The 26,657-nt window shown below is 41.1% G+C and overlaps 1 protein-coding gene across 2 annotated transcripts in view; it reads right to left on the bottom strand.

The window, feature by feature from the left end:
• Positions 1 to 613: 613 nt before the first annotated feature.
• SH3GL2 (SH3 domain containing GRB2 like 2, endophilin A1) overlaps positions 614 to 26,657 on the bottom strand; it is a 285,217-nt gene continuing 259,173 nt past the window's right edge. For both annotated transcript variants that reach the window (XM_073552479.1, XM_073552480.1), the window contains exons 8-9: positions 14,748 to 14,881; positions 614 to 2,609 (exon numbers count right to left, since the gene is read on the bottom strand). In XM_073552479.1, coding sequence (XP_073408580.1) covers positions 2,410 to 2,609; positions 14,748 to 14,881 — 334 coding nt within the window. In that variant the 3' untranslated portion in view covers positions 614 to 2,409. The remainder of the gene's footprint in view (positions 2,610 to 14,747; positions 14,882 to 26,657) is intronic.

Here is a 26,657-nt window from a genome sequence, read left to right as displayed (position 1 = left end):
TACACCACCATTCTTGCTGACTATCCTGGTTCAGAAATACTGCCAGGACAATAGGAAATAATGGGAATGAAACTGCGGCTATTTGTTATCCAAATCTGATTGCCAATTCTTACAGGTAGATAGTTTAATGGCTGCCATCACTGGGCTATCATCTTTGGAAATCCAAAATCTTTTCTAACAAAACCATGCACAGAACATTAAAAAAAGTTGTATAGTAGCACAACTTGGGGAAATAAAATTTCCAAATTTTGGGGGAAATCTATCACCCTCTTTATGTCAGCTTTCTACCATAAAAAGTGGCAACTTTTTGCCCTGACATTTTTCAAAAAAGTCTGAAAAATTATCAAAGCTAGGAGCAAAGTATAGCTGGAACCTATGCTTGCTCATGACTGTTGAATGTTTCATTTTTTTCAGTGCATAAACAGCACAAAAAGGAGACAAATTTATTAAGTGGCAAGGGCCTCAAATAACTTCATGCACTTTACTCCACATGCTATAGGTTAAAGAGTGGCCTATGAAACTCCAGTCTTATTATATTGCCTCCATTATTTTTATGGATAAATGCTTTTTATTTGACAAACTTTGGAATTAATCTGCTAAAAAAAATAAACAATTACATTGTTGTATTTTTTATTTAAGTATATAACATATATAGTATACTGTATATAATGGATTGAGAAAATGTAAAAATGTGAAGTTAAAGGGTAGATCCTTTGCAATTTGAACAATAAAAAAAAATAAATCACATTTTACATTGACATAATCTATAACACTTACAAAAAACACTTAGGTTCCATGTGGCTTATGTCCTGATTCAAACTAATAAAAAACGTCTTCCTTATACAGTTGCTACCAAAATTATTCAAACTCCATTGCAAGTTAGGTTATTAGCAAAATTTACAAACCTTCTGCTATTTGCAATAATCCAATCAAACAAGAACAGCTTCTGCAAATTCTCTACAAAATTCCACTTTTACTGAAAACTGCAATCTCAGAAATACTCAAGCCCTTCATGACAAGCATCTTCAATAGAGCACCTTTGACTGTTATGACATGCTGCAAAACATGATACATAACCAGACACTAGCTCCTGGCAGCATTTCTGAGGAATCTTAACCCATTCCTCATGGACAATGGTCTCCAGTTCACTAACATTTTTCTGTTTGTGTGCTGCAACTGCCTTTTTGAAATCTATTCAAAAATTTCCGATGGTGTTAAATTCAAGTGACTGTGATGGCCTTAGTGGAAATTGTGATATGCTTGGGATCACTGTCTTATTGAAAAGTACAATAACGCCCAATCTTTAGCTTCCTCACAGAACACAACGTTTTTATGCTAGGATTTACCGATAATAGATTGAATCCATCTTGCCCTCCACACTCTAGGTTTTCAGTGTCAGAGGAAGCAAAGCAGCCTTACATCATCACCAAACCACCACCATGCATCATTGTAGGCAGGGTGTTCTCTTCAGTGTATGCTTCAGTCTTCTTCTTCCAGACATACTGCTGAACAATCCCTGAAAAGTTCCAGCTTTGTTTCATCGCTCCACAAAACATAATCTACAAACTTTTGTGGCTAATTCACATGATGTCGAGCATATTTTCGTTGACATTTCTTATGCATTTGGGTCAGAAAAAGAAGATATTTTGGAGTTTAGACATAGAGACCTTCAGCGTTTAGTATGCTCCTTACTGTGGAAACTGAAACCTCTTTTTGAATATTTTTCCTTGTTTTTGCAAGGCAATTATTGCTTTTCAAACCACTCTTTCGACAAACCAAGTATATATTTTGAAACAGAGGCCATTTATCATGAGGAAAGGGCTAGGATTCCTTAGTAACACTGTTGTCAGGCCATAACAGCCTAAGGGTGCTCTATTAAGTACTATAAAAACGTTTGTGATAAAGGGGGTTTTAAAAAACCTATGAGATTGCAATAGGCAAAAAAAATTGTCATTTTGGAGAAACCACTTTAATTTGCAGTAGGTGTTGAATAGTTTTGATTTCAACTGTACCCAGTTTTTTTTTTAGATTACAATTTGCTATATCCAAGTCATTTTGGTTACAATCCCCACACACAGTTTGATCCCTGTAAACATATATTTCTGGAAACATACAGTAAGCATAGTTGGCATAAAAATAACACTATTGCTTGGGCATGTTAAGACTATTGTGCACTGTATTGTGGAAGGAAGAATGCATTCATTATAAAGGACACTAAGACTGATAAAAGAATACAATAATAGGATATCAATAGAAGAACACATAAAAACAAATAAAACAAAGACAAATTAAATTGAAATGACCATGGAATGTAACAGATTTAGGACCACTGCACTTGTACTTGTCATCTGGAGTAAGCAGCATTTAAAAGCAGTGGTACAAACTGAATTATTGTTTATGTCAGACATCTTAGTGTGGCAGTGGGACCAGAATATCAACATAATTGATTGGGAAGAAGCCTGACTGGCCATGCAGCATCCCTTCATACCAATTTTCATCAATCTGGTTGGTGAGAGTAATAATGTCACCCTCTTTGAAGCCAAGTTCGCCTTCATTTTCTGGATCAAAGTCATAGAGGGCCCGACAGCATGGCTGATCCATAGCAGCACCTACGTCAAAGAAAATCACCAGTTGTAACTCATTTGTATTCAGATTTTTCATTAATTTTAAAATAAAACCTAAATTGTTTTGTCCAAACTTTATTGTATTTGTTACTTTCACACAAATTTGAAGAATATGGAATTACTAGGATTTTAGAGTCTAGAAAATGTGAAGTAAAAAATATATCTGCACACCTATACATATGTACACCAATAATACATATATACCATATTTTTCGCTTTATAAGACGCACCTGATTATAAGATGCACCCCCAAATTTAGTGAAGAAAAAGAGAAAAAAATTTTTTTTATGTTAAATGCTGAGTGTGACCTGATCGTAAGTGTGAACTGTGGTAAATGTGTGACTTGTGATTCAGTGAAGAGGTATTTAGAAAACCTTTAACAAATATCTGTGTGAATTGGTGTGAGTTGCTGAATTGTGGGTTGCTGAGTGCTTTTCTACCTGTTCAATTTTGGGGGGGCTTGTTTAACCTATTTTTTCTCTCTACAGGGTTAATCTCTTATTTTACTATCTGTGTTTTTAAGGGTTAGCTATATTGCATTTAAATCTTGAGGTTTAACTATATTCACAAGGGGTTAATTAAGGGTGGGGGCTCATAATTAATTGTTTTTAAGGGGCAGCTGGTTGAGGCTCAACTCCTTGTGGAAGTGCATTGAGCAGCAGGGTGGTTTGCTGGTAAAAAGGAAAAAAAAATCTCTTTTAAATCTTCTGCCTGAGCGAGTGTGAACGAGCTGAGTGTGACCTGAGCGTAAGTGCGAACTGTGGTGTGTGACTTGTGATTCAGTGACTTTGGATTCAGGGAGTTTCCAAGGGAGGTTGTTATGAATGAGTCACCGGAGGAAAAAACAAAAATACAAGCTAAGTCCAGAAAACCGGAGAGGTTGGTAGCTAGCGGATTGCAGACCCCTGATCCTATTCACAACAACTAACAGTAGCCATGGGGTGTTCCTACGGTGGTCCTAGACACCTCGTTGCCAGCCAGAGAACTAAATAAACCTAAAGAAAGGGGAAATCTAAACTGCCCCAGAGCAGACCCCAAAGCAATAGACAGCCCCCAACATGTACTGATGGTGAAAACACAAACACAGACAGAAAGACAGGCTGAGCAAACGATGGGGCCCTCACTAACTAGATAGGACAGGAAAGAAAAGCAACTGTCTGCAATCACGCAAAAACCCTGCCAAAAATAATGTCCAACATGTCTGATAGAAAAGGCCCTGAAGTCACTAGACTTCAAAATCACTATATCAGCACTCAGGTATATTCTGAAAACAGAGCAAAGAGATCAACTGATCAGAGACAAAAATGGAGTTCAGCCAGTCCCAACCAGGGCTGGCTGAACACAAACACTAAGTAAACCAGACAAAATCTCATGAAACAATAGCAGAGCAAAAACTTAGCTTTAGTAGACAGGACTAAACTGGAGGCCAGAGCTCAGAGAAGAGAGGATCACCAGCAACCCAGCAGGGCGTCGGCGGCCTTATATCCACTCAGAGATTACGGATGTCCAATCACACTCCACCTGTTCAGATGACAGATTTTTCCCATCCAAATCAATTTCACTACCTCCTTTCACCAGCAGAGGGAGTTCATCGGACATCAAAGGTGAAGGAGAAAATGAGCTCATAACAGGAGGTATTACTGAATTGCTGTTATATTATATTAATACTTTTTATTTATTTTTGCTTATCTTTTCTGTCTGGTGCAATCCCCATTAGGATGTGTTCCACTATTGCCAATGTCATCCAGTGTACATCTTGCCGCATGTATAAAATCCTTGAACAGCCGGTCGAGAGTGCATACTGCTGTGCGAGATGTGAGCACGTTGTGCATTTGGAAGCCCAGATACTAGATCTAAATGTGCAGCTGGCAACACTGAGATCCATAGACAATATGGAAAGGAGTCTTCTGCTCACTGAGCAGACGCTCAATGGGATAGATGAGGGGGGGATACTGCAGGACAGTGAAGCAGCCAACAGGGTGGCAGTTAGAAGGCAGGGTAGAGGGAAGAGCACCAGGGAGTCTAGTCCTGATCTGGCACACCCCAATAAGTTTGCTAAGTTGGCAGATGAGGGGAGTGTCAGTGCAGGAGTAGCACTGCTGCAGCATGGCATGTCCTCTGAAAGCCGGAGGAGTGTCTGCTCCAGTAAGGGGGGAAATAGGAGAGGAGGGCAGGCCAGACAGGTGCTGGTAGTGGGGGACTCAATTATTAGTGGAACAGATAGGGCAATCCGTCAAAAAGACAGGGATCATTGAACGGTGTGCTGCCTACCTGATGCTCGAGTCCGACACATCGCTGATTGGGTTGACAGAATACTGTGAGGGGGCTGGTGAAGATCAGCGGTCATGGTGCACATTGGCACAAATGACAAAGTTAGAGGTAGGTGGAAGGTCCTTAAAGATGATTTCAGGGACTTAGGCTGCAAGCTTAAAGCAAGGACCTCCAAGGTGGTATTTTCGGAAATATTTCCTGCACCACGTGCCACGCTAGAGAGGCAACGGGAGATTAGGGAGGTTAATAAGTGGCTCAGGAATTGGTGTAGGAAGGAGAGGTTTGGGTTCCTGGAGAACTGGGCCGACTTCTCAGTTGGCTACAGGCTCTACACTAGGAACGGGCTGCAACTCAATGGGGAGGGTGCAGCTGTGCTGGGGAGAAAATGGCTAGAAGGTTGGAGGAGTGTTTAAACTAGGGACTGGGGGGAGGGTATTCCTTTTATAGGAGGGGAAGACAATGCAGATAGAGACTTGGGTACAAATAATGAAATTGGGGGTGGGGGTGGGGTTAGAACAGTTAATAATTTAAGAAAGAATAGAGGTACAGAGAGATACATAAAGTGCATGTATACTAATGCCAGAAGCCTCGCCAACAAAATGGAGGAATTAGAATTCATTTTGTTGGAACATAATTATGACATGGTTGGGGATATCTGAGACATGGCTGGATGAGAGCCATGACTGGGCTGTTAATTTACAGGGCTATAGTCTGTTCAGAAATGACCGTACAAATAAGCGAGGGGGAGGCGTGTGTTTATATGTAAAATCATTCTTAAAACCTATCCTGCGTGATAATATATATGAATCTAATAAAAATGTAGAGTCCCTGTGGATGGAAATAAGGGGAGGGGGAAAAATGATAAATTACTGATAGGGGTTTGTTATAAGTCTCCAAAAATAATGGAAGCAACAGAGAATATCCTCATCAAGCAAATAGATGAAGCAGCGACTCAAGGAGAAGTCATTATTATGGGGGACTTCAACTACCCTGAAATACACTGGGGAACCGAAACCTGCAGTTCCAGCAAAGGTAATGGGTGTTTGACAACCATGAGAGACAATTACCTTTCACAACTGGTTCAGGACCCAACAAGAGGGGGGGCACTGCTAGACCTAATATTAACCAACAGGCCAGACCGCATATCAAATATAAGGGTTGAGGGTCACTTGGGTAATAGTGATCACAAAATAATAAGTTTTCAGGTGTCCTTTAATAAGATGTGAAGTAGAGGGGTTACAAGGACACTAAACTTCAGGAAAGCAAATTTCCAACGGATGAGAGATGATCTTGGTGCAATTAACTGGGACGATATCTTGAGACATAAAAATACACAAAGAAAATGGGAGACGTTTATTAGCATCCTGAATAGGACCTGTGCACAATATATACCGTATGGGAATAAACATGCTAGAAATAGGAGGAGACCACTATGGTTAAATAGAGATGTAAGGGGAGCAATAAGTGACAAAAATAAAGCATTTAGAGAATTAAAGCAAGTAGGTAGTGATGAGGCATTAAATAAATACAGAAAATTAAATAAATTCTGTAAAAAGCAAATCAAGATAGCAAAGATTGAGACAGAGAGACTCATTGCCAGAGAAAGTAAAAATAATCCCAAAATATTCTTTAACTACATAAATAGTAAGAAACTAAAAAATGATAGTGTTGGCCCCCGTAAAATAGTCTGGGTGAAATGGTGGATGAGGATGAGGAAAAAGCCAATATGCTAAATGACTTTTTCCAACAGTATTTACACAAGAAAATCTTATGACGGATAACATGATCAGTGATAAAAAAAATTCTCCATTAAATGTCACCTGCTTAACCCAGCAGGAAGTACGGCGGCGTCTAAAAATCACTAAAATTGACAATTCCCTGGGCCCAGATGGGATACACCCCCAAGTACAGCAGGAATTAAGTACAGTCATAGATAGACCATTATTTTTAATCTTTAAAGATTCCATAATAACAGGGTCTGTACCACAGGACTGGCATATGGCAAATGTGGTGCCAATATTCAAAAAGGGGACAAAAACTGAACTTGGAAATTATAGGCCAGTAAGTTTAACCTCAACTGTGGGTAAAATACTGGAGGGTTTTCTAAGAGATACTATACTGGAGTATCTGAAGAAGAATAACCTCATGACCCAATATCAACTTGAGTTTACATGAGAACAATGGGGATAGGGGAAAATATCTGTAAGTGGGTTAAGAGCTGGCTCAGGGATAGGAAACAAACGGTGGTTATTAATGGAGCACACTCGGACTGGGTCACGGTTAGCAGTGGGGTACCACAGGGGTCAGTTTTGGGCCCGCTTCTTTTTAAAATATTTATTAATAACCTTGTAGTGGGCATAGAGAGTAGAATTTCAATATTTGCAGATGACACTAAACTTTGCAGGGTAATCAATACAGAGGAGGACAATTTTATATTACAGGAGGATCTAAGTAAACTAGAAGCTTGGGCTGATAAATGGCAAATGGGCTTTAATGGGGATAAATGTAAGGTCATGCACTTGGGTAGAACGAACAAGATGTATAATTATGTGCTTAATTGTAAAACACTGGGCAAAACTGTCACTGAAAAAGACCTGGGTGTATGGGTAGACGACAAACTCACATTTAGTGGCGAGTGTCAGGCAGCTGCTGCAAAGGCAAATAAAATAATGGAATGCATTAAAAGAGGCATAGATGCTCATGAGGAGAACATAATTTTATCTCTATATAAGTCACTAGTGCGACCACACTTAGAATACTGTGTACAGTTCTGGTCTCCGGTGTATAAGAAAGACATAGCTGAACTGGAGCGGGTGAAAAAGAGTGACCAACGTTATTAGGGAACTGGGGGGTCTGCAATACCAAGACAGGTTATTACACTTGGGGTTATTTAGTTTGGAAAATCAAAGGCTTCGGGGTGATCTTATTACAATGTATAAATATATATGCGGGGGCAATACAAAGACCTTTCTAACGATCTTTTTACTCTTAGACCTGTGACGGGGACAAGGGGGCATTCTCTACGTCTGGCGGAAAGAAGGTTTAAGCATAATCACATGGATTCTTTACTGTAAGAGCACTGAGACTTTGGAACTCTCTGCCATATGATGTTGTAATGGGTGATTCCCTACATTCCCCCCTATATTCCCCCCTGCTGGCATGTACACGCCCCCCATCCCTATATTCCCCCCTGCTGGCATGGACACAGCCCCTCCCCATCCCTATATTCCCCCCCGCTGGCATGGACACAGCCCCCCTGTCCCTATATTCCCCCCTGCTGGCAAGTACATGATAAAATAACACACAGTTAACTCACCTTCCGATGATGGCTCTGTGCTCCCAGATCCCCCACGGCTCTTCCTGTGTCTGTGCTGACATCCAGGAGCTGCTCATCCAGGCATTTCATTGTAGCTTCAGGACCTTCCATCACATGACCGCAGTGCTGCACACTGGGAGTCACGTGACCGCAGGTCCTATTGGCACAGACACAGGAAGAGCCAGGGGGAGCTGGGAGCACGGACCCATCATCAGAAGGTGACTATAGTGATGGGGCGGGGGGAGTGCAGGCACATGCAATATGCGCTGCTCCCCTGTCCACCAACTCGGCGCGGCTTCAGCACCGAGGTGATGGAGAGCGGGTGCAGTGAATATTACATGAGCCTAATGAGCGGGAGCACGTGACCTCCCGCTGTCTCTGCAGCCTGCATCCAGCCCACCCTAGCCCCGACATCACTCCAGAGCCGCCCCCTCTCCTCTACAGCACCCATTCAGATTATAAGATGCACCCCCCACTTTCCCCCAAAATTTGGGGGAACAAAAGTGCGTCTTATAATTCGAAAAATACAGTGTATATTAAATATATATCAAGAATATACATATACAACTCCTCAACTTTAAAATTGGAAAGTCATGGAGTCATGGAAACCATAGGATTTTAATGATTTGGAAAAGATGAAAAAATGGAAACAAAATTTTCCAAACATCACAGTATTAGTATCAAGAATGAGCGCCACATGCCGAAATGCACATACTTACACATCTAGACATGCTTCAATGAGGTTGCTAATGTTTGTCTAACAAATCTTTTGCCACACTGAATGGTGTAGGGTGATAAAATGCACAGTAGCCGGACACCCATAGTTTTAGTTCCAAGTAAGTGAATAGCTCAGCGTTACAATGGACAAATGAGTACCACTGATTCCACCACAAAATCAAAGTATGACAGGAGCTGCTTTTCAATACAATAGTGTCAGGCCACATGTTGCTTGTTCTACAGTGAGCAGCCTGTAGAGCCTAAATGGACTACAATGATCTGCAGTGTCTCCGGACTTGTCTCTCATTGAACACATCTGGGATGTCTTGATCAGAAATTACAAAGTAGCTGCCAGCAGCGGATCTTGATGATTTCTATGCAAAGAACATTCAGCATGACAGAACATTCCTCAGACAACTATTAAAGGGGTTCTCCGGTCCAAATCGATAAGTCTGCAGTCACTGTGTGAGACTGCAGACTTATGAATCAACCCAGCGCACTGGATTTGACAGTTTCTGAAAAGGGACCATACAGTGTGTATGAGTTATAAATACTGTCGGCCAGTAGACAGGGCGCAGTCTCACTCAATACAAGTGTATGGAGAGCAAAGCCATGACAACTGGCTGGTAGTATGTATAACTTGTTAGGGCTGGCAGAACGCACCAAATAATAAAAAGGTAGTAATAAGGTGCGTTCGCAGCCCGCGGTCCACCGTGCAGAAAGGTTACTTGCTGCCCGGTAATGGTGGACGCTATATGGCGGTATCACACTGGACACACGTGGGTTAAACATCACCCAGTGTGTAGTAGCGACGGGCTCTGTGGGCTTCACAGCTGTACCCTGTTGACGGTCACAGGGCACAGCTGAGTCAGAGCTAGTGTACGGTCACAAGACTCTGCCCCAAGAACGCGGGGTAAGAGCCTCTCTAGACCCACTAAGAGCATGGCGTCACACTTGCGAACGCCACTAATAGACGCTGGCTACTATGGAGTGCAGACCAAGTGCACAGTGGTATAAAGGCAAAGCCACTACTTGGCGCTGATGATAGTCCCTGACTCTGCCTCCTACCTGCACTATCAGCCTAGGCGCTAACTGGCAAGGCTCACCAACACATGCGTACCATGTGTAGGGGTTTCATAATGAGTCATTCACCAGAGACAATCATACGTGCTTACAACACTCACTCAACATGGACTATACTAGCGCACGTACGGCCATGCGATCCTTTTATAACTGCAGTCTTCCAGGACCTTGCTGATGGCCCAATCCGAGCTGCTTGAGGACCTGAGCATGTGACCTCTGACCACCAATGAGCTGTCATCTCACGGGCATGCTCAGATGGAGAAAAGCAGGACTTAGTCCCAAGAGCGTCTGCTCGCCGCTGACTAATGCTGGATACTATAACTGAACCTGGAGCGGCAGCAGCAACCAAACGCATAGCATTAGCCAAGACGCTGGGACCGACATCTCTGCTGAGCAGGCAACTCTGCAGCTGAAGAAGACTGGGAGACCGCAGAGGACATGGCTTGAGATTCCCCCTGTGCAGTGGCGGGAACTCAACGCTTAACATAACTCATACATACCCTCCAATCCTGTGTCTGAAACTGGCTAGTCCCCACAACACACGCATTATTAATAAGTCTGCAGTCACAGGGAGTGACTGTAGACTTATTGATTTGGACCGGACAACCTTTTTAAATCCTTGACGACATATGATGTATATTTACGATCAAAGCATTGTATCTACCGGAAAATGGTATAAATAAAAAAGTTAGCTCAGTGCTCAAAAAAAAGTCATCACCCAGTCACAGAGTCTGAAAAGTGAAACTGCTACAGGTCTCGGAAAATGGCGACAAACACAAAAACTTTCTTTCATACAGATTTTGGAATTTTTTAAATAAAAAAATCTACATGTTTGGTATCTGCATACTTGTACTGACCTGGGTCAGTTTTTCCAAATAGTGAACATGGAAAGTAAAAACTGCAAACAACAATTGTGGACTTGCACTTTTTCTGTATTTTCACGGCACTTGGGATTATTTTCCCATTTTCCAGGACGCTATATGGTAAAATCAACGGTACTATCCAAAAGTACAACTCGTCTTGTAAAAAAAAAAAAAAAGCCCTCATACGGCCATATTGATGAAAACATAAAAAAGCTATGAATCTGGGAAGAAGGGGAGCAAAAAATAAATATGAAAAAAATGGAAAATGCCCATGGCGTGAAGGGGTTAATAACCTCACAGATAGCGTGCTAAGGTATATAAGTGCGTGTTGTTTTTATTAATAATAAATAAACTTTTGTTTATTTATTTTCAGTCACATTAAGAATATAATCTAATAAATTTTTATTTAAGTGTGTGTGTGTCATCATCTGATGTTTATTATATTTACGTCTCACTTTTGGTCTCCAGGACCAAGTAATTTATTAGGTTTTTTAATCGCCACATTACAGTCATAACTTTATTTTCTGATCTAAGAAGCTTTAGAATTTCTTTTTTGCTGTCCAAATTGAATTTTTAGTGTAAACCTATGGTAGAACTAGAGGCCATTATAATCCATTATCATCTCATGGTAATGTAATGGGCTACTGATGGGCCTTAGATGCTACAGTCTCGATTGTAGTTAAAAAGCCAGGATCAGAGAAGGGATCTGATCCTGTCCATCAATAACCACCAGGATCCTGCTGTTAATCACACTGCCTCAGCTTTTGCGCCAGCGAGACCCTCCTGATGCACTTCGACATCATGGAGCTGTTTGCTAATGTGTCATGGAGTACTAAGAAGCCAACTCAACCAACATGTCTACTCCACTACTACATCTTTTTGGCTTGTAAAGTCACACTCAAAGTCTGTGAGAATATTTTGTGACTTTTTGCAGCCTTTTGGAATAAGTAACTGGGGCTTAGCAAAGGGGAAGGAATCACTGATGGTCAAACACATTTGCTATAATTTAGCTATGGCTGTCAAAAATGTGCCAAATCCAATAAAAAGCGCATACCAGCCTTGAAGGCTCGACCACTAAGGGTTTTTGCTTAAATTACAAACTGAAATTCTGAATATCTTGACTCTGAAATCTCAACCGTTGCCTTTCTCTACTGATTAAAACAAAATAAAAAGAAAGAAAAATATATTTATGTCTGACTAATAAAATATTACATGATATTGGTTCTGACAGGAGAACACTGCATTTACTGAACGAATGTTTTCCAAGTGGTGTATCTGTAAATTTAAGATATCTCAGATAAACATAAAAGACGTTTTGGATACTCAAGGGAATTTTAGTGTAGAAAAGTATTTGTAAAAACCAAATAAGGCATTTTTTTTGTTTGTGAGCCTGTTATATTAAAGGGATGTATCATCAGAAAAATGACCTATCGTCTGAATCAGGTCTTTGTGTTGCATGTATTTAAAAAAGTCATTTTTTTACTTATTACTAAAGAAAGCATTTTCAGATTACTGAAAACAATAAAAAAAAATTAGTAATCCTGCAGTTTTCACAATGACCACTATTTTTTTTTTTTTTTTTTAAGATTAATACTTTTCTTTTAGGAATAGTTTAGAGCAAGGCTCATTATTAGAAGCAGGATTACAATGACAGATAACACCTTTATATGTCACTGATAAACATAAGGGGGAAGTTAACAGTGTGATCTGTAAAGGTTACCGGTGTTACCAGTGTGATATGTAATGACCGCTCCCTGCTCTCCTGATCTCACTGCAGAGCTGTGTGTGATTATAACGGACACATATGCAGCTTCCTCTCAGCTTCAGCTTCCAGCTCACATGCAGACAGGGCTGTAATATTGCTACAATAGAGCAGAGCTGTGATATCTGCAGCAAATATGTTTGTAAGAAGACAAAGTTCAGTTCTACTGTTCTGTGTTGGTTACTTGTCTCATACAGGGAACTCCTCCTTTCATATAAAAGAAGCTCTGGAGGCAGATTCTCATGCAGATCAGTGTCCAGACCAAAGCCTGGAACAGTTCATTTACATATAGAAAAAACATGGATATCTATTAAATAAGACATCGGTTTGTAGATATCACGGTATCAGTTTATTCAGCTTCCTGTAACCTACATGCCCACATAGACAGCTTAGGGGGAGTGATCCTTCTGATACATTACCTTTAAAATTATTGAAAAAGTATCTATGCACTAGAGAGAACTGAAGTACTGTGTAAACATATAATCCCACTCTAAAAACAACACATTTTATTAATAATATTCATTAAAAACACCATAACCCATGTAACATGGACAAAAAAAAATTAAAAAATAGATTATAAAGAAGACGGACATCCTTTTAGTTATAGAAAGCCTACATAAGTGTAAAAGGTCCTTCCATTTTATCAATGATTTATATACAAAAAACAGGCAGCAATATTCTGTCATTCCCTATCATTTGCCTGAGATGATACTGCCTGACCGCATAGGTTGGCACCCTAATGCAGGTGAGATGGTGCCACCGCTTGTTGGTGGCTGCCCCTAACTCTCCCTATTATGCCCTGATATAATAAGCTAGATCTGAGGGTAGGTAACTAAAAATTAATATAAATGCTAATATATAAGTCTGTTAGAGCATATAGTGATAAAGGAAGAATTCGTTGTAGAAAGTGCCTCAACACATTTCCCCGTCCATTCGGTTCATCAGGAGGCTTGATATGTAGTGGATAACTTCAGGCTCACGATGGGCAGTCACAGGCTAAGGTACTATCTGCATATCAATATTGCTGTCTGGCTTTCGCATATAAATCATTGATAAAGATAAAGGACCTCTTACACATCCAAAGGCTTTCTATAACGAAACAGTTGTCCGTCTTCTTTATAATCTATTTTTATGTTTTTTTGTCCATGTTACACAAGTAATGGTGTTTTTGATGAATATTATTAATAAAATGTATTGTTTTTAAAGGCATTATACATTCACACACATTACCTTGAAACACAAAGACCTTAATTTAAGTAATTGGTCATTTTCTGATGACACATTCTCTCTAAAGAGGACTGTGCAGAACAGACGGTCCATTCTATCAAATGGCAATCGTGTGATCTGCAAATTCCAAAATACTGGCTGGAACAAACAAATCAATTTAAAGCTTCATAAATATCATATTTCAATGCTTCATACAGATGATTTTCAATCATGAAATCTCACAGATGTCACAACCATCAATATAGTCACCAGTATGAAATGCTCGTTGAGGAGGTTCCTTGGCTCACTTCATCAAGCCTTAGCGCTAGCAGAGATACCCCTATGTTGGGATTAAGTATTTTGGGGAAAACAATGGTGAGTGTATTGGTAGCTCAGACATTTGTGATATTTCAAGATGAAAAATCATCTCTATGGCGGATATACCGTAAATATTATATGTAAAAAGTATTGAAGAAATATGTGTGCCACAGCTTGTTTTTGGAATTTGCTGTGGAGACTTATGGAGAGAGCCCTTTACAAGTACTGTTCATTATAAGCTGACGAGTGTTTTGAGAAAATTGTATACGCCAAATGCCACGAAGCTGCACTGCAGGGTAACTGACCAATTGTTGCACAAAACCCTGAGAATTTTTTTTATATAGTTTCAAAATCACAGGGAAGGAAGGAAGGTAGGTTTAAGTTAAAATTCTTTATCCTATGGGCTCCACTCCAAGTTTTGGCTGAAAAAAAAAACAACTTTATTAAAACTGGTAAATAATGACGCACTAAAAATGCCAAATAATAATGTGTAGTGGGCCATAGAGGCCAAACAAATTCTCTATGGTCCTCTATAAAACCACTTGTATCAAAAAAAATCATAGATTTAACAAAATCCTTTATCATACCTGATGGTTTTGGGGTTGTAGCTAGAGAAATCCCTCCATTATGTTGATTGTTTTCACTGGGTAATGCAAGTTCCAAGCTCATACGAGGTTTGGGCTGGTATTCTCGCCGGGGCTGTAATGCAGCATCTCTGATTCTATAAAATGAAAGGTATTTCATGGGATTATTCTGATATATTGCAACATGTTTATTTAAGAAGTGCATATTATATTATTCAAGTACTCAAACCTCATACTGCACCTTCTCATTGGTCACATATTTGAGCGGATAGAAGTGGAGAATAGTTAGGGCTGTGTACTGGATGCACCAACAGCTTAAAGAGGTTTTCCCCTTTCAATATTTTTTACAAATTTGATCCTACTAAAAATAATATTATCAGCTGGCACTTTCCATTGTTAACTGCAGAATAGGTCAATGTTCTACAATGCCCATGATAACTCTTTTATCCAGATATGTTGGTTCACTGTCAAGAAATCTTTGTTTTTTTTATTTGTAAATTCAGCTGCAAGTGCACGGGTGGGCTTATCTGTGCACTTGCAGTCCATGTCTTCTGTGCTGTTCTCTCTGCCTGGTGTCGCCCTCAGTTGACTGACAGTAGAGACAGGCTTTTGTGCATGATGTCATTCTGCTGCATCTGGCTGACACATTTCTCTTACATTCAGCTCTGCACACAATTTGTATAAGACAGATGTAAAACAGCAAACTTCAATGTACAGGACTTTCCATAACTAGTCAATAGCAGAGTGCTGTTATATACTGTATCTACATTGTACTGTACTACTGTCCAGCTATAGAAATTCCTGTACACTGAAGTTTGCTGTTTTACATCTGACTTATAAAAATAGTTTCAGAGATGTGTCGGTCGGATGTAGCAGAACTGTGTCTGTCTGATGTAGAAGAATCACATCACACACCAGAGCTTGATCTGCTGTCAATCAACCAGTGGATGACGGCGCTGGGCAGAGAGAACAGCAGAGAAGATATCAGTACCTTTCTTTAAGTAATTTTCCTTTTTTGTCTTGTGGTACTATTTACCATTTTTGGTGGCAAAATTTATCAAAAAGACTTACACGATTAATGAATTTTGTAAAAAATGGTTTTTCTTCCTTTCTGGAACTTTCAGACTTTTGTGGGCAAAAGTTGCATGTTGGTGCCAAAAGTTAAAGACATTGCACTAAAATTTTGGCATACTTAAAAAACTCCACAGGGGAGTGGGAGGGATTGAAGTGAAGTTGCGCCAAATTTTGGGATTTTGTAAAAAGTCGCATTTGATGAATCGGCTAAACCATCTGGAATTGCTTGTCTCCCACAAACCAGAAAAAAACAGGTGAGCACATATAAAATAGACTTCAAAAAGGAGCAAATAGAATAATGTCAAAATCAGGTGATGATGAACCAGAGCCATTGACTGCAAGTGTCCTGACAAGGCTGGTGCACTTGCAGTCAAATTTGCATAAAGATTAAACAAAAATTGTTTCTCAATAATGGTGTAACAAGCCCAGACCAAAAAGGCATCATGAGAATTGTAGAACTCTGACTTACACAGCAATATCTTTACAGATTCTCTTTAAATGAGTTTTTACATGGTAAACTATTAGGTACATGTTTTTTTTTTCATATAAGCAGATTAGGCATTAATTATTCCAGCTTACAGGTGTTTTCTAGGACCAACTCCTCATGTGCGCCTCATTAAACTTCTCAGGATCTCTTCAGGATGGTGCATTCACATAATAAATTTTAAATAAATCAGAAGAGCAAAAGAAATGGAGCACTCACCCGATCCTTGATGATGTATATCTTTAATGCACAATTAGGATGACATCAAAATCATATTATAGTGCGGCATGCAGGTGGCAGGGGAGTTTAGCAGGAGAAAGAGCCTGACGGACTATGGCCGTTTTGCGCTTGTCTTTTGCTCTTGTGATTTACAACATTTCTTTGTTAGATGATGCAGAGCATATTCATATTTAAAATGTGATAATTTTTAAATATATTTCGGTTTAGATATTATTGTTAAATACTTGTCATGCTATCCCCTCAGCAGTAGCATCCAATGCCCTCACCATCCTGGTATATATATAGTCCTCCATCCTGCTATATATAACCCCCATCCTGGTATATTTGTCGCTTATCCTGTGCCCCATCCGGGTATATATATCTCCCATCCTGGTATATTAAACTCTTATTCTGGGCCCAGTCTTGGTATATATATCTCCCATCCTGGTATATTTGTCCCTTATCTTGGACCCCATCCTGGTATATATATCATTCTAGCAGCTCCCACTGGGCGGCAATCCTGGCCGTATCTTTTGGACAGTCCGTGTCCCTCCTGTTCTCTCTTGTCACCAGTTCCTTATCAGCCACTTGTCCAGCTCCAGTGGGAAGAGGTGCCAGGAATGCTTCCACTGCGTCATAGATGCCTAATCCTGCTTAGGGATGATCTTCTCCAGCTGGTGTCCGTCAACACTGTTCTCCTGCCTGGGGCCCCTTACTGCCATCTGCAGCTTTATCCCCACAGCCTATAATCTTCTGCTCTTCTATCACTTCTCACATGTCCTGCTCTTGGGCAGGCTGCCTGGGCGTCTGACACAACCAGGAAGTATCCTGACTAAACTCCCCTACACGGTGCTGCCCCTCCCATCTAGATAACCCCTGTGCTGGCTATCTCCTAACCTATTCTGTAATACTTTCTATCTCTAGTCCTTATCTCTAAAATGCCCCCCTTTATTCTACCCCACTATGGTCCTATACTACCTGAGATCCTACTCTATCCCTAAGCCTATAAACAGTACATGACAGACACAATATCTAAAACATTACATTACAGCACATGACATTACAATGCATAAACATTCATAAACAATGAGGTGCCGCATGTGACTGTGTGAACAGCGTCCCGAAGAGTGGAGGCACATAAGGTTCCCCGCCACCTCCTTACACATGGACCACATGGGTCTATGCACCGCAATACACTTCAGCTGCATTTGCAACCGAGGACACACATCCAATTGACATTTGTGCTGGCGTCAGTGGTCCGGTCATCAGGCCCCTGCCCCTCAGAAAAACTACCCAGTATGTCCAGTATTGGTGACCATATTTACAAAGGATTTTTCTCATAAGCACTGGACACATTAGGTGGATGTGATATAAAGAAAAACACCAAAGGACTCCACAATTAGGAAGTCTTCACAGTACCTTGATATAGGAGTATTTAAAAAAAAATAATTATGGAAACAAAAGTAATGCATGTTACAGAAACAGCATAGTTCAGCTGCTCTTGGCTGTTTCCCTAGCACCACCTCTAGCTGTCAGAGCTTGATGGAGTTATTCATGCCTCTATCATGAAAGTGTTAAATGGTAATTATCCTTTAAATTATTATGTAGATATTTTATTTGAATCCTTGTTGTCACTTTTTAAAAATAAATATATAGACATGTTCATCTTTTCATTGCATTGGCACTCTAAGCTTGCAGTGCATATTCACTCAATTTGTATATGAGAAATTTCAAGATTTAAAAGGGTTTTTTCACAGAAAAATGTTTATTTTTCTGGCTTGCTATGACACATGAGGACTGCTTACTTATAGATGGAAGCTGCATTGCTCAGAAGAATCATTCTGCCCTTTTCAATGGTGGCCACAAGCTGCTGTGATGAGGCAACCACTGGGTCTGTGTTTAGGCCAGTGACAGACGTCAACACCCATGTTCAATGAGTGGTTCACTACTTTAAAACTTACCAGTGAATGGGAATTCTCAATTTTGGCAATGGTTGAAATTGCTAAATTGATTATAAGAACAAGAATTAGCAATTTATTTATTAAATATCCTCCCTGCTCTCAAGAATAGAGAGAGTTTTAGTTTTATTATTTATTGCTCAATCAAACCTCTGCAGTGGTGGCTGCTGCCCAAATCATGGAGTTCAAGTGCTGCTCGGAAGTTGGCCAGCTTCAATGCCCCTGAGTTCTTCCAAAGCAGCATAGGCAAATCTTCCTTAGCTTGTGGCATTGGAGAATGCACAGTTCACACCAGAGGTGAAACCATACTGGGCAGGCCAAACTGTTAATAAATCAGGAGCAAACCACCTCCCACACCCGGTAAGGTCAAGCAGGAAGAAAATGCAAGAGAACAAAGCATCTATAATCCCCTACCAGATCAACCTAATTCCTTCTCCGTTGGGATGCTGCCCCCGCCAGTCTTTTGGCATCAACATCTGTCGGGGGCATCATGTGACCACTGCAGCCTTCATATTCCATCCAAAGTACCAAGTATGAAAGTGGTGCCACTATAGTTGGTGAACACATGAATGGGCCCATTATGGTTAACTTAAAGTAGTGGGCAATCTCTTTAAGATGGCCATGTGAAAATTTTTCATTTGAAATATACAAAAGAGTATGCGCCTTAGGTCAAATGCGGAGTGAATATACCACCCTGTGTCTGATGTCTTTTTAATGACACCTCTACTAGGGATCTGCACATCAAGTGAAATATGAAGATATGCCAAGGATCATTGTAAATATGAAGGTATTATTAATATGTAACGTGACAACCCGACATGATAAAATCTCACAGGCTTAATTTGTCAAAGCAATTTATCAGCAGTTACTATAACAAAGATCTATTAAGCTTTATTAATGCGACATTTCACCAAGTGCATGCTATCTGGCCATCTATCAGCTCATGACTGACTGATTCCATGTTAACATTCCACCGCGATGTTTTAACAAGTTGTATTCAATCTGAGCTCTATCGCTACGTCATTTTATCGAGCTACGTTATCAAAGCATTTTATCAGGCTGTACTATGAGCCAGGCAATTCTGTTAAGTTCAGTTATCATAACATTACATCAGATTGCTTGTAATATTTTTTTTAGCTGTGCTACAGAAACATTCACTAGTCTGCCCTACTAGAGAATTACATTGAGGTCATTTAAGTAGAGTAAGGCGCTTCAAGGAATGATTCTAATCATCCCGTTTCATAGCAATACCACATGAGAAATGAATTCATACAAGTTCTTTTATTCGGTTATTTCATGGCATTTGATATAACACAGATTGAGACACTTTCTACTACTGTAGTTTTACGAGAACAGCTGTCTTTCCACCCCTACACTCCCACACACATATGGACTCTTACTGCATGGAAAAAAGATGGCCCAAAGTCAAAACAGTATAGAGCCACAAAGAGAAGGACTAAGTCTTGTACAGCACATTTGGAGATTCAGTGAAACATCGAGACAACCACCTAAATTGCATTGAAAAACTGGTTTTCTAGATTAATGGTCCAAAAAAAGTTTTCCAGTGTGCCAAATTTATGATGATATAGTAAATATAGTTTAGAATTTAATGTTAGGAAGATATTAACAAGAAATTCTACCCACAGCATAAAAAAAAGATATGGCCCCGGTGGGAAGGAGTAGAGAATGGCGTGATTCATTAAGAGGTGCACTCCTCTGTGCGCCTAGCCACAAATCCTACTTCAGTCAGGGATTGGAGCAAGATTTCTGGCGTAAAATATGCCACAGCTTGCCATGATCTAGATGCGTAGAAATATCATGCTTGGCTCTAGCTTTGGCAATTTTGGTGGAACTGGGTGAAACGCTCATGAAAACACCAAAAGTCAAAATTTTTGGTGAATTCCTGGACAACTTATTTTTAAATAAAGTAGTATACTCAAGTCTAGCAGTGTTCCAGCAATATTGGTATCGGGTCTTCCGAGGTTGCGCAACATTGTTGTGCCAAGCGAAACCTGCAGCCAATCAGCAGCTGCTAATGGCTGATGCACTATCACGTCTTCCATTGTTTGCCATTTGTCTGAGGAAAGTGAGAGCGCAGCTGCCAAATAGTGGCTGCTGATTGGCTGTAGGACTCATGTGCCATAACAATGTCATACGACAATCTCTTTTACGGCGGTGGAGATGGTAAGGCCGGGGTCACACTTGCTAGTATGACGTGAGAAACTCGCGTGAGTCTCTCGCATCAATACTCGGCACTGCTGCTGGCACTCGGGACCAGAGTGTGCAGCTGCATAGAAATGCATGCAGCCGCATTCTCCGGTCCCGGGTATTGATGCGAGAGACTCACGCAGGTTTCTGGCATCACACTTGCAAGTGTGACCCAGGCCTAGCTGTCATTTTTCTTTTAGAATGGGGTCTACTTCATTTGAAAAAGGCATAGTCCAGGTACTGTACAATTCCTCTAAAGTGCTTTTGTTTGTGGTGCTTTGGTGGACTTTTATGGCCAGCGGCATTTTTGCAGCGCAATGCAGGGTTTGAAGATGCTCCAGAAAGGTTATTCTATTGTGAATACAAGTACATACTAAAATGGACAGATCAAATGCGATGAAAAATGCTCCTTAATTTTTTATGTTCTTCGCCTGTTTGTCTGATCATTACTGATTTCACTGGTTTCATCTGCAGCATAGTAGTAATACTCTGCAGCGTTCCTGGGTAGAACTGGCATCTGAGCAATGGTCATTTTATGGCAGTATAATTGGTTATACTTTTGGTCACGTAATGGTAATAAACTTTTGCCCTTGACTGTTTATGTAGGCATTTCTGTGATTCAATTGCATTTTCCGTCGTGTTGATATAGAACCACATGCAGCGATAACACATACAGTATATGTGGTTATAATGTATGTTTAAGTGAATGGAGAGAGTCACGCCAAAATAAAGCAGACTTCAATGAAGGTTGCATTGCAAGCTATTTTCCTTGTTGGGTTGGGTTATTATATGTGGGCTAGTCAGGTTATTGTGTGAGGGCTGCTTTTTTGTCCCAGTTCAGACCTGTTTGAGTCACTTTTAGGTTTAAATATTCTTAAGATCATCTGAGTAGAAATGCTTCCTTATCAAAGCTATCAAGTGGTTAAAATGCAGACGCACCTCAAGCATAAAAGTGGGTTAGCACTAGTTTGTTCATCGAATAGTAGGGCAGGGAATGCCATTTTACCAATATAGATATTTGGCATTGCCGATTTTAGAATGCCAATCGTTTCATTCTGGGCGAGATTAGTCGGCAAAGCGATCACTCGTGTGTATGGAGGAGTGAGGAGAATTTGCTGCTGAGCCAACAATTGACCAAACCTCCATTTTGCTAACAGGTTCATATTGTGCATGGAGCCCTTCAGGCTTGTCCAGATGGCACCACTACAACCAGTGACTGATCGCAGAGATCACGTCGTTTAGCGCATTATTGCTGCAACCGGAATAACAGTGGCTGTGAGGAGTACAGAGGTGTAGGGCTAATATGGGTAAGCATCTCCAGTGAATTATTAATCTATTCAAGTCAGCTCTGAGCAAGGTTACGTATACATTACCATTATCTCCTGCTGATTAGACACATATATATTATGGATAAAATCAAGTAATGTTATCTGGTAATTACATTTGCATGTAATTGGCTATTTTGCATGGCTACTGTACTGTACAGCTTATTTGATTTCAGATAATATATATGAACTTTAGTGCCCCTATTTGTGAGTGATTGTTAATATTTAATATTAGGATTGCAGCAGATTGTACATTATATTTATATTCATCGCTATTCTTAATTTTTTTTTTCCATTAGGGACATGTGTATTTGCACTCTGCATTTCTATTGAGTTTTTATGTAAATTTTTGGTCTGGGTATTGTACATTACCACTTTATAATTTTGACTGTTGACTGGTACCTGCATTCCATTGTCCATCAAATATTACCAGCAAATTAATTAATCACATCCTTGTATTCCTCCAGCTACTTGAATTCCTCTTACATGGATTTGTAATCACGTTGAAATTTTAATAAATCAATAAAAGTGTGATATTTGTATCATTTCTTGGTGGTCTATGACTCCATGTTATTTGATACACAGTTTCCACTGTATGATATTTGTAAGGCCGGGGTTACACTGGCGAGGAATACAGGAGAGTGAGAGGCGCTAAAAGCCCGCATTAGACACGGACAAATGTTTTCCTATGGGGTCACTCGCACCAGGCGTATTTTTCTCATCCGTATCCTCCGCTCCGTGCCACTCGCAGCATGCTGCGATTGTCAGCGTACTACGCCCGTAGTACGCCAATGCAAGTCTATGGGTGCGCAAAAAATACGGATTACACACGGAATACACGTGTGACCTGCGAGCAATACGCAGGTCTTTTGGCTGGAGAACAGGAAATGGGCCAATCCATCATCAGGAAGCCTAGACATGCAAATGAGCTCAAAAACCGCTCCAGACATCCAGGAAGTCAGCCTCCACGGAGTCAAGCAGCAGCATGGCGTCCACATATATTAATGTAGAGATGATCATTGTGCTGGTGCAGGAGCGTCCAGAAATATGGGACCCACGTGACGCAAACTATGCGAACCGCACAAGAAAGGAGGCGTCATGGAGGCGCATCTGTCGCCAGATGTATCATGACTTTGGTGACAGACCACGTGATGAGCAGCATAAAATTCGTAAGTGCAACCATAAAAACATCATTAACCTTAGCGCGCGCTATAAAATGATTCTACAATCAGCACCCCCCCTTTCTGTGCATGTACTTTTATTAGCCTCATGAGGCCGTTACATTAGGATGTGACACGTGGCTTCACACAGCCATAATTAGGGGTTAGGCCACAAGCTCCTCATCCTCTTAGCCACTAAAATTAGTTTCAGTGGAGCTAATGAGACCCTGTGTATCTGCCCAATTACATATGCCACCATGGGTAGAACGCACACCCCAGAAGGCCCCATGCCTAGACTACTGTTCGAAAATGTGACCTCTCAAATATGTGATTTTAACAATCTTTCCTGTCACATTGCAGTGGAAGATGTGATGAAACGGTGGAGAAGCATCCGGGACCACTACCGCCGGGAACGCCAGCAGCGGTCCAGGAGTGGGGATGCTGGCCATGTAAAGCGAAAATACATCTACTATGACCGGCTGAACTTCCTCGCCCCAATTCTGGCTCTGAGACCGTAAGTACATACCTCACACCAAATGACACAAAAACATTTTACACAAATACTTTACAGGGACAAAAATATTGATGTATTTTTGCCTCTGTTCTATTTCATAACAGAACTCAATCCAACCTTACGGATCGAGGAACGGCCTCAGAGGCAGAGGCCATTATAGATCCTGTAGGGGATGAGGTGGCTGGCCCATCTTCTCCCCCTACAAGAAGGATGGCTGAAGAGGAGGCATCACCAGAACACACAATGGCTGCCCTACACAACACACCACCAGGACGGTCTGCTGCAGCAACCTCACCCATCCTGGAAGAGCCGGGCAACTTGAGCAGCAGCCCAACTGCCCAGATCAGACCCTCCCCACAGGCTGCTCTAGCATCACGGCGAATAAGAAGAAGGGGCCAGGTCACCATTCAAGAGAGCAGGACCAATGTGGACACAGGGGTGCTCAATTACTTGTCCAGAGTCACTACAGATGATGGTGAGGAGGCCTATGCACGTAGCCTCACCCTTTATCTCCGTGCCCTTACCTGTGAGGTCAGGCTCCGTATTAGGGGATGTATTCAGATCCTGCTTGATGCAAGCACCCCCCCCAATACCCCATATGAGGTGTTTGAATTTCTGGAGAGGTGGCAGCTCTCACCAAGAAATTTAATGCGCATGAGACCATCCACACAGATGCTTGCTCAAGCAGGGTCTGAACAGCCCCTAATACGTGGGACTACACCTCAACCCCTTCCTCCCCCTTCCCATCCTTCTATTCCGCAGCCCCAAATATCTTCCTCAAGCCTACCCCACCAATATGGCCACTTGTACCCACCCAGTGTTGGAGGCTGGTCCCAACCTGGTTGGGGACGATCTGGCTATCTTGGTGGGTATGAGCCACGGGCCTACCAGAGGCAACAAGAAGCCCCTCACCATCATCAGTACTCTGGCCAGTATCACCAACAGGCACAGGAGGCTGGACAACTACAGCATCATGGCCAACAGTATGGCCCCACACAGGGCGATGTTGGCCACAATGTCCAGCAGCACCCACAGGCTGTTCCTCCACGTTCACCTTCCCCTACATATGAGGATTTATGATTACAAAGTTTGGTGATGTCCAGTTTCATGTAACTGGTGCTTCTAATCTAGACAAAAAAACTGGTGTTCTCCTTCACCAACGTTTAGAACATAATTTAACACTCACATTTTTAAACAATGTTTTCCAAACACATGAAACAATCCATCATGACAGGCAACGCTACCTCACGCCTTTCACACAGATATTACATGTGTGTATAAAAGAGAATCTTTAAATGCGCTATACTGTTACATGAAAGGATGAAAATACACTACCCACTTGCTAACGCATAGCCAAGGCGTGCTTGCCTTAGTTAAGTAGTCACCTTTTTTGTTAGCAATCTCTAGTAAAACAATTCGAGGCGACCAGCATTCAGAATATCACGCTCTCTCTATGTCTTAACAAGTGAGTTTTGTATTTTCATCCTTTCCAGTATAGCATGCTTAAATATTGTCTGTTCTACAGACAGGTAATATCTGTGTGAAAGCTGTGAGGTAGCCTTGCCTGTCATGGTGGAATCTTTCTATGATTGGATAACATTATGAGGAAATGTGAGTGTTATCTTATTGACTTTATTTAGGTGATGGAGCTCACCTGTTGTTGCCTAATCAAGGTTAATGCAGGCATGCAGCAATGTTGTTGTTGCATATTGTTTGCTGCATTTTTTTTCTGTAATGTTTTAATGTTACACCAAGTTCAAAAAGGCACAAAGGGTCATTTTGGCCATTGCCAAATTTGTGTTCTGGCAAAATTATGTTTGCCTTTAAGCAAACCAAACAAAAAAAAAGGCAAAACTAAAAAGTTGTCTACACAAGTTAACGTCTCTGTGTGATTTTTCACAATCCCTCACAACATACTAACCGACACCAACCAATGCAATGAAACAGTCATAGAATCATAAAGGCTTGAGTAATATATATTTAGACACAGTTAAAGAAACAAATTATAACATAGAAACAGCATTCTCTTGCCAAGAAGTTGCCCCCTCAGGTGAGATAAAGTAATTTGTGAAAATATCACGCACTTTGAGGCCAGAGAGCGGTCTACGTTGAGGGATGATAGGTTGTCTCACCCTGCGCACATTGTCCGGCCTACGCACAACAACATCAGAGGAGGAACAGTCATGTATCCTGGTGAAGTTATGCAGAACAACACAGGCTTTGACAACTTCATTTACATTTTGCTCACTCAACTGAATGGCAGACTGGAGTACCCGCCATTTGGCACAAAGAATCCCAAAGGAACACTCCACCAGTCGCCGAGCACGTGATAGGCGCAAGTTAAAAATTCTGCGCCTGTGGTCAAGGTTGCGCTGGGGATATGGCCTCATGACATTGCGTGATAACTGAAAGGCCTCATCTGCCACAAGGACATAAGGGACTGATTGTTCGGGGGAGCCTGGTAGCTGGCGTGGTGGTGGTAGATCCAACTGGTTGTTGCGTAGCCGCCGACCCATTATGGAAGTATTGAAGACTCTAGAGTCTCCCGTCCTTCCATAGGCCCCAATGTCAACAATTATAAACTTGTATTGAGGGTCTACCAGAGCCAACAATACAACAGAAAAGTATTGTTTATAATTGAAGAATTGGGAGCCTGAGTTCGGCGGCTTGCGCACCCTGATTTGTTTTCCATCCAGGGCCCCAATACAATTTGGAAACTGGCAGTCCTCCTCAAAGTCCCTTGATATCCTCATCCAGTCTTCCATCCTGGGCTCAGGTAGGACCACCTGATGGAGTCTTGTCCAGATTTGTGCACATGTAGACCTCACTATGCCTGAAATGGTTGACTTTCCAATAAGAAACTCATGGTGGAGGGCGGCATAAGACAGGCCAGTGGACAGGAAGCTGTAGAACAACAGAAATAGTACAGTTTAGAATGGCTAAAGTAAAAAAAAATCAGTTACATCCCGAC

This window comes from Dendrobates tinctorius, unplaced genomic scaffold (assembly GCF_039654945.1).
Source record: "Dendrobates tinctorius isolate UK_male_01 unplaced genomic scaffold, ASM3965494v1 ptg000191l, whole genome shotgun sequence".
NCBI classification, from domain to species: domain Eukaryota; kingdom Metazoa; phylum Chordata; class Amphibia; order Anura; family Dendrobatidae; genus Dendrobates; species Dendrobates tinctorius.
Note: the sequence above shows the minus strand (reverse complement) of the source record. Positions and strands in the feature narration are given on the sequence as shown.